This window comes from Aphelocoma coerulescens, unplaced genomic scaffold, assembly GCF_041296385.1.
Source record: "Aphelocoma coerulescens isolate FSJ_1873_10779 unplaced genomic scaffold, UR_Acoe_1.0 HiC_scaffold_128, whole genome shotgun sequence".
In the NCBI taxonomy this organism is placed as follows: domain Eukaryota; kingdom Metazoa; phylum Chordata; class Aves; order Passeriformes; family Corvidae; genus Aphelocoma; species Aphelocoma coerulescens.
In genome coordinates this window covers 218,404-227,985 of record NW_027183483.1, presented here as the reverse complement: position 1 = coordinate 227,985, position 9,582 = coordinate 218,404, and the positions used below count along the sequence as shown (strand labels likewise).

Genomic DNA, 9,582 nt, shown 5'->3' with positions numbered 1-9,582 from the left:
CAGAAAGTGCCAGGGCAGACCTCACCTTGCTCTTGCAGGCTTTCAACAGCACCAATTCCACTGTGGATAGGCAAGTGCATGCCTGCTGCTCTTGCACTATCAAGGCACCACTTATGTCCTGTTTCTCTTGTTCAGTGGAAGTTTAGAGAGGGAGCGAGCACTGCACTACCCTTAGCTCCATTTCCTCAGGGGATCTTGCTTATGCAAAAGAGCCTGTGCTTTAAAAGGACTCCAGGTTTGCTGCACTATCTGGATCTATTGCTTCTCAGCTGTCCCTGCATGCACTTCTCATACATCCCTGGCCAAGAAGCACAGCTGGGCAAGTTTTGAAAAGTACAAGGTGTGCTTGTCATTGACTTGTGTCATACTTTTGAAAATATTCTACAGTACTACATACCTCTTCTACATTTGTGTTTGTTCAATACTGATCCTCATTCTCCACATCCTCACTCTTCAGGAAACAGGGACTGCTTGGCCTGTACTCCTGCTGCTAGTCTTAGTGGCTTTTCTTTGCCAGACCGCAAGGGTATTTTTTCAAGCTAAACTGACGAACACATCAGCCTGCTCCTGCCTACATGTGTGCATTGTGTTAATGCTTGTGAGCATTGGTTCTGAAAAAGATACAGGAAAAAAAAAGAACAAAACCCCCACCATAAAATATAATCCTGTTTCCATTTGCAACCTTTTTTGATTTGTGTCCTTAAAAGAGTTTTTAGAACTGAAAACCCCCTGGTATTTCAGGCAAATAATGGTCTCATTGTTACTCAATGTCATTGAGTTCTGAGGTAAAGAGAGAGGGAAGCTGTTTTGGAATAAACCTACATCAATGGCCTAGTTCAGCTGCTGACCAAACACTGCAACTCGGCACTTGCTCTACCACCTAAGCTTCACCAGCAGTTAACCCTGACTCTTGAGAGAGACCAGCTCCAGGAGTGAGCAGGAGTTAAAGGTGTTTCTAGCTCTAATTTTTGAAGATCCAAAAGCTTCTTGGCAGCCCATTTAGAATCCTAGCATCACAGGAACTCTGAGCTTGCTCTACTACCTAAATCTTATGCCACTGTCCTTTGCATCTCTCAAATTTACAGGACAACCTACTCTATGCTTTAACTTCACAAACTCATTAAGAAATACCACAAAAAGCAAATGACAAAGATGGGCACAATCTCTTTCTCTAGACCATTCTAGCGTGTGAATTTAACTATTCACCACTTAAGTAATGGTATTTCATAGCTTATAACACGTAAGGTTTAATATTGTGCACCTATGACCAAAATCCAAAAGAATTACGTACCCAACAGACAAGTGCACTCATACGTCCTCCTGCATCATGGGTGCATTTACTACCTGACACCAAAAAGCATGAAAGCCTCAGGAGTTCAGCAGCTGTTGGATCTGCAGTCTATGTTTACTGCCATAAGTTAATGGATTTTTACCTAACTTCCTAACATATTTAAAGGCTGCAGGAGACAGCAATTTGCAGGTGAGAACAGGTGCAAAATTGTCCTGTAGCTTTTTCTTATGAGGTCATTAAGAAATATAACAAACTATCACCAGAAATAAGGCCTCAATGGCATTTTGCCCTGACTAGTCTTGCACATGAATTCACCTATCCACCACTTTAAATCATAGTGTTTGATAACTTATAGCCCATAATTCTTAATACTGTGCACCTACAAGCAAATCTCAAAAAAATGAAGCTGACATGGAAGTGTTCGTACATCCTCCTCCATCACAGCATGGGTGGTCCCTGTAACACATAAGGATGTATAAAAGTCTCAGAAGCCCATCTGCTGTTGGATCATTGAAAGCTTCCTTTCTAAGTTGATGTTTTGTACTTTCCAGCTTGAAGGTTTGTTCTCTACCGCTTCCGTAAGTTTATCAAATACCTTCTGTTATGCCCACAGAAACCCCTGTCAGTCTTGCCTTGCACCTAAGGGCACTCATAGAGCCTTTGGTAGGTCCCTGATGGCTCTGAAAGCTTATCTCTAAATTTTTATCATTACTTTTACTATAAGCCATCTACAGTTGTCTATAAATGCCTGCTGATGGCCCTGCACAACAGCCCATGGAGTGCCTTTTAATATGTCCCATGAAAAGCCTACAGCCACCTGGAGTGCAGTAGGGGCATCTGCTGATGTTTTTCTTCTCCTCACTGGTCTGAGAATGCTTTTTAATTCAATTGATCTGCTGTGCAAATCTAGAACCTTCATATGCCTTCTCATCTGTCCACAGGGCCTCCATGTGCCTTTCATTGCGCCTAAGAGCCCCTGCAGTGTCTTTGGTGCACCCCCAAGGTACCTCTGAGCGACTATGCATAAACCTATTCCAAACTCACTGAGTGCAGTCACACTCAGTGGTATATGGGGGCATTCTGGTGTGCAGCATGCCTTTCCAAGTGCCTTTTGATGTAACCCAGCAGTGTTTTTGAGTCATCAGGAATTCACTGGGTCATCTGATTACCTTTTTGTTCCCTCTGTTCCTGTGCATCAAACTACAGGGACAGGTAATGGCTGTTTTCAGCTTTTGCTGTTTATAGCTTTGTCTTACTTCAGCTGAGAGTGTTATGATAAAAACCCTGGCCTTGAGCCTAGCCAGGTACTTGGGCACTGCATCACTGCTGTTCTAGGCTGAGCAACAGATGTCTTGATTGTATTACAAAGGAATAAGAAAAAGAAAAACCAAAATAAGTGTTTATATGTCTAAATAGACCCATTCTTTTTACAGCAGGACAATCTTCTGATACACTTTAGATCTTAAACAACATTTACAAAGCTAAAGAGTGCCTGAAAGGAACAGAATTATAAAAGAAGCAAAAAGTTTCTATTGAACACCTAAGCTAAACTGTTCAAAAATTTCAAGTGAAAAACACTTAGGAGCTAGTTCAGTTGAGAAAAGCAGATTTTATTTCAAACAGCAGCATACATACAACATTTTCAAAATATACATATCTGAAAACAAGAGACTGCATTTCATTAACCACCTTGCTGTGGTTTATCAACTGTTAAATTATATTTGGAACCGGGTGAAGTTTCTGCACCATCGCCTTCCTATGAGTTGGATGCTCTCATGTTTCATCATTGGTATAATGGTGTAAGATAATGGTTAACTGCCAGTACCTCATAGAAAAGAACCCACACAGCTTGTCTATTTGCTATCACCTGGTGGTTTCAGCTACCTAAGTATTTTAAATACAGAAATATTATTTTTAACAGGTATGGCAAATCATGAACTTCAGGGAAACACTCTATGCATGTCATAGACAAATTTGACTGGCTATATATATATCTCTCTGAAGGAAGGTTCCTGAACCAGGACTAATTCCAACAGAAGCAACACAGCAGCATTTTGGTAAAGAAAGAAGACAACCTTTCCTACAACCCTTCCCTTTTATTATGATGCAGAACAAAGATTAAAATAATCAGAAGTTGCTTATATTTCTATATCTTTAAAAATATGATTGCATTACCAATTTTTTTGTTTTACCACAGTTTAAGAAGTGTCAGAATATGCTACACACACATAAATATCCTAACCCATGCACCATTTATCAATTCCCCATAGAAATATTTTCTACATAAATTTGCTTAAAATATTATTTAAATATAACATCTTACTAGGAAAAAAAGAATACATCATCATAAGATTCAGTTTGCAGGTAATTTTCAACGCACTAGAACACAATGAAGTTGCTCAAATTATAGCAAAAAACTTTGTCTTCTTATGGTGGTGGTGTATGGTGTTTGAAAAACACATGCAAACAGATTAAGAATAAATGGTGATCACTTCACGTCCACTGCCTCGGACTAGGAGAACTCTATCCAGACCTTCTGTCAGAACTTCCAGAAATTCCATGTCTGAAATACCATCTGGTCAAGGAATTTATTCAGAAGAGAAACAAAATAGCTAGTAATCTCTCAAAAAGTCTGACATATAATGCGAAAATAGAGTTCAACAATTTCATCAAAGAGTTTTTATGTGTCACCCTTTACTGTCCCATTACTGGTTATTCAAGTGGAAGTGAGGCCTAACTTGGGGGAAATTCCTAGTTTTTCCCTAGTCACCTACAAAAAAAGATAAAAGTAGGAAATTTTAAAATTAGTTCAAAGTTAAGAAATGCTTTATACCAATAGAAAATCCCCCTCCCTCAGCGCTACCAAGATTTTTTATAACTCTCTTTGTGTCACTTTCTTAAAGGCAGACTTATGCTTACCATACTTACTAATGGTTATCCCAACAGGTAATGGCAGAATCACAAAAATGAAACCCTCAATTTCAAGAAATATGGAATAAATACAGTAGAGGATACAGTTTTCATCCCCTTTTCTGTTTTTAGGAGGTCCAGGCATATTCAGGAGAACTAGCTGAGCATGTTGTGATTTATTAAGCACTACTCCGTTGAGCTTCACAGCAGTGTGCATTCTTCTCACATTTGACTGATTTCTAGCATGCAAAGAAACATTTTTAAGCACTGTCATAATACTTATGTAATTGAATCATATGTTATTTATTTGAAATTACAAGTATGTAAACCAAGCTATTTTCATGGACACTAATATTTGTACATATTCAAAATAAATAAGAAAATTCAATACCTTTGACAAGAACATTTAAGTCTGAAATTCAAGCAGTTCTAAGTAATTTGTCAGAATGCACAAATCTTCCAGTTGTCAATTATCTTTTACCAAGATGAATCAAAACTTTGGTTTCAATAGAAATTAAAGTTCAGACAAGAACCACTAAGAATCCAGTTTGAGTTATATAAAAAAGTAACTGGATTTATACAAGAATTCCCAGACAATGAAATTACAGGTATGCAATGGAAAGATCACAGTATTTATGTTGTACAGTACAAGGTTTTATTCACGCTCCTTTGGAAACATTACAAAATTCTATAAGCCAGTGAAGAAAATTCAGAAACACCACAGAATTTTGAAAAAATTACTAGCTTCTCACACCGTAAGAGTAAGGCAGTAAGCAGTGAACTGAAATTGAGCCTATTCCCTTACATTATCAACATTACCTAATATTTTCCTTGATGCATCTACAAATGTAATTGTTGTAGGTTTGTGCACAGGAAGAAAAAACGGCTAGGATTTAAAAAAAAGTCCTTACTGTAGTATTTCACTTCTATGGTTTAGTTGCTTTTCAGAACAAAATAAAAGAACAGTTTCCTTACAGTTCCTGAGAAACAGCTATCTGTGTAAAGTTAGCCATGGCTGGAAATGAGTCATATGCTACAATGTGACCAAAATATTCAAACTCTAACTTAGTCCATTTATCCAAAAGATCTGCTGCCCAAAAATAGATTTCTTTTTTTTTTTTTTAATAAATAGTTAAAATGCATTTGGCCTGAAATTTAGTGGCCAGTGAAAAACAGCCCTACCAATTCAATTGATTCTCTATACTCTGCCACCCCTAATCTTCCCCCTACAAGAGAATGACATTTCTAAAACTGAGTTTATCAGTCCCTCCTGGGGGATTTTCTATCACGATGCCCATCTATCCTAAGAACCAACTGCACAAGAACCATATATGGAACAAAGGAATGCTTGAAGCTCAGTTTTTTAGAAGCAGAACTGCATTTTGAGATGACCAAACAAGAACTATGAAGAAAGGCAAGATTGTATAATTGAGATGTATAAATATTGAAGCTGAAACATTGTTAAACTAAAAATAACACGCAGGGTGTAACTTTGTGACAGTGGGCAAAAAATTCAGCACTGAAATAAAGGCTTGCATTGTGTAAAATGTGAACTGAGGCTTACTAACATCACTTATCCTTCAAACATTGGTAGAACTGAAATCATACTTAGTAGACAAAGTAAACTTCCCAAATTTTCAAAAGAAGCTCAATTTGTTAAGCAGATAAAATTAAGAAAATGCTGAACTCTAAAAAAAAGCAGAGCAGTCAAGTGAATTTCACTCAAGAGAGGTAGTATCCCATTTTTGTGTGCTGTCATATATGTCTGAACTTATGTTATTTCTACACATGCATGGGTTGGTAGAAGGCAGGCAAGAACTGACTTTTGATGAAACATGAAAGTTCCCTTTGTGAACAAATATTCCTTATTGTGCAAGTAGTTATAGCACAATGAGAGGCTATTCTTCCAGAATAAAAATATATTCAATTTTAAATGTAGTTAATTAGAACACTAAATACTATGCTGGTGCAGAGGAGTACTGTCAATATTTATATTCTTACAGAAACTAAAACACATGTTTTGTGACTTAGCTTGAATAGAAATTTGATAATACTTAAGAGAACATTAACAAGTCACAATGATGAATATTTTTTCAGCACGTGCTATATCACATTATATTAAAAAGGAACAAAAGAATAAATGCATTGCAAATTATGATTTAAAAACATGCATAAAATGTAAAAGATCACAAGAACCAGAGAACCCAGCCTATGTTGTTTAAGTGAAGTGAAATTTAGACTTACAGATTTCCCCATTCTCTATGTGAAAGGGAAGCAAATGCATAGAAAGAAAAAATTATGCCATCAGGTACATTATTAAGTCAACGATATTAATATACTGTACAGGCACACCAAGTTTGAACTGTAATTTCTACCCAACTACACATTGTAGTTTTAAAATAATAATATCTGAAATCAGTGTCTTGCACAATTCTAAAGTAGTGATAAGAACTATTTCAAAGATACTAATTTTAAAAGCCCTTAAAGATTAGAGTATAATGCAGCCCAGGACAATGCTTTAGAGCATGAGCACAATAATTTTTGGAATCTGCAGAAGGCAAACTGTTTCTAAAGAGCTCAAAGCAAATCCACAAACCAACTTAGGATTTTAGGTACTGATTTTAAATATGCTTTCTAACTGCATTGCCTAAAAGTCCTAGATTTAAGATATGTTTTCTTTAGATATTAAGATTTCCCTTGACATCCACAGTTTTGGTTTGGTCATGTGCAGAAAATAATTTAAGCTATTCTTCTAAAATCACAACATGAGGAAACAAACAAACTGATTTCCTTCTGTAATTGTTTTTGTGTCTACTACATTGGTTTGACACAAGGAGTAGCTCTTATCTATCTAAGAAGAAGACATTAGGGAATATTTAAAACAGGAAATATTTAATATAGCAAGACATACATATTTAGACAAGTTTTATATTGCTTTAATTTACAGGATGAGCACTGAATGTCCATTAAAAAGCCAACCAACCAAAAAAAACCCCCAACTCCCCCTCTCTTCCTTTGTTCAATAAAACACCCCCCACACCCAAAAAAACATGCACCCAAAATCAAAAACACAACCTAAGTGTCTTGAAAGACTATCTGCTTCTTTGGTACTCCCTCTAGTACCAAACACAACAAAAATACACTAATTTTTCACACAGAGGGAGAAAGAAGAAGTTATCATTAAGCTTTTTAACATATATGCTTTCTGGTACAATCCAGATGTTGAGTTTACAGCTTGAAGTCTGCTATATTTAAACTTCACTCAAAACATTCTCTTTACAGTCATTCGACCCATAATGTACCCATAGTACATACTATTTTTATAAGGATGCCATTTAAGTGAAGTGCATGAAAAGATTATTTTTGTATTCAAGTTTAAATAAAGCAGAATCACTTAAAAAACAAAACCCAGATAAAACAACCAACTAGAACCCCTCCCCCCATTAAAATAAACACAATGAAATAAAAAGCTCCACATACCACATGCATACTTACGGCTTCATGTTGAAAATATCTTTAAAGCCAGACACATTTGAATCCTTGTTTTTATGCTTTTCCGCTACAAACTTTTCTTTAGTCCAGGTCATTTGCACTTTCTCTGGCATAGCAGCAGCCACACTTGCTTCAACTGCTGGAGCGGAGTGTGAGGCAGTGTTTCTATCATGGATCAGCTGGGCCTGGCCACAAAACAAATAATCACCGCAAGATTCAGTCAAAACTAGCATTTTCAAATTACACATTATTAAAATTTTGAAAAGGAATTTCATAGCAGGAGAACCAAAGAGGTTAAAGAAAAATGCACCTTACTTTGTGAACAAATATGAGACTATTGTGACTTTAGCATGAAGTGAAATTGCTTGTAAAAATGTACTTAATTGTTCATATTTGCAAAACTACATCTTACCTGGAACATTACTTTTGTAATGAACTCAAGTGAATTTCAATTTCACCAGAGAGTACTTTATTAACATCAGGGCATTTTGCCAATGAAAAACTTGAAAGCCAGTACTCTCATTGTTCACGAGTTACATTATTTCACAGATACTGTTGTAAACATTGTCCATTTCCCATGCCTTTAGCTGAACTACCACATGACTCTCATGACGCCAGTATGGGACTGGCTGAATTGAAGGCTAGCTGTAGATTTAAATTATTAAATTAGATTATTTATGCCTGCAAGAGTATAACATAACAAATTATGAATATTACATAACAAATCCAACCAATCTAGCCATGAAGGGGCCTTCTCTTCCCTTTTAACAGTAGAAAGTCAAATCAACTTCAAGAACACAAAAGCGCATGTCGGAAGAATATTGTGTTTTCTATTTTCCATTCCCCTTGCTTCTTTGGAGAAAAGAAAGATTAAATATTTAGCACATTATTTACTTACTTTCCCTCATAATACTTTGTCCATAGACTTCTCTATTTCCATCAAATGCAACACAAATACAGTAACTTAAGACTCTGAAAATTATAAATGAATTGGTATTTGGGGGCAGGATTCTTTTTGTGCTTTGGAGTTTTCTGTTTCGGAGGAGGTATTTATTTTTTTCCTGTGATTGTTTGTTTGTTTGTTTGTTTGCTTTTTGTTTAACAGTTCTGAAAGCTATTCAGAGACTTGTTAAATCATGAGTTGAAGGTCCTGTTCTGTTTGGGAACCCCAATTATTCACGTTAGACATCATCATGGTCCCTCCACATATATGTTGATTAAGAATTTCATGCAGGTCAATAAAAAGCACGAATAAAACCCAAGCAGATGAGAATACTACTTTTGTCTCAGAAAAGCAATTCCTCTAGTGGTTCACAAATTGTAATTGCAGGTGGTTTTAAATGCCTTTGAGCTTCTGTATATTCCCTAAATTATTTCCTAGTCCTTATCCTCCAGGATTCCCAAATTCTTGAGTTAATTTCTGAGGTTCATATAAATATCTCTTAGTCTGATGGTCTTCCTATGTTCACAGATGATTAAACGATGATTCAAGGCCACAAATCAGAAATTCCTATGAATACAATTAATTCTATGACGAGAATGAAAAAAGCTAACAAATACATGCCAATATTATAAATACCATGGAACAATAGCTGATGGACTAAAATTTCAAAGGAACACTGTAAGATGAGTTCAGTTCAACTATACTTCAATGGAAGAAAATTTGCCATGTTTAGAAAGACAGTGAGACCAAGAGAAATTCTGGACCTATAATACACATCTATAAAAATGCAAACACAACAAAAACACATTCTTGTTAGTGCTATTTTGATACCAAATTCAATTCATGAAACACAACACTTTGCTCTCTCACTCCATGATGAAAGGGAAATACAATGGTATACAGCACTTCTACAAACTAGGCTACACATTTTAGATATGAGCAACGC

At 36.1% G+C, this 9,582-nt stretch overlaps 1 protein-coding gene across 1 annotated transcript in view; it reads right to left on the bottom strand.

Moving 5' to 3' along the window:
* Positions 1 to 3,521: 3,521 nt before the first annotated feature.
* Positions 3,522 to 9,582, bottom strand: part of LOC138100673 (solute carrier family 12 member 7-like) — a 40,400-nt gene continuing 34,339 nt past the window's right edge. The window contains exons 16-18 of the mRNA XM_068998554.1: positions 7,697 to 7,878; positions 4,307 to 4,440; positions 3,522 to 3,854 (exon numbers count right to left, since the gene is read on the bottom strand). Of these exons, the coding sequence (XP_068854655.1) occupies positions 3,763 to 3,854; positions 4,307 to 4,440; positions 7,697 to 7,878 (408 nt within the window). The 3' untranslated portion in view covers positions 3,522 to 3,762. The remainder of the gene's footprint in view (positions 3,855 to 4,306; positions 4,441 to 7,696; positions 7,879 to 9,582) is intronic.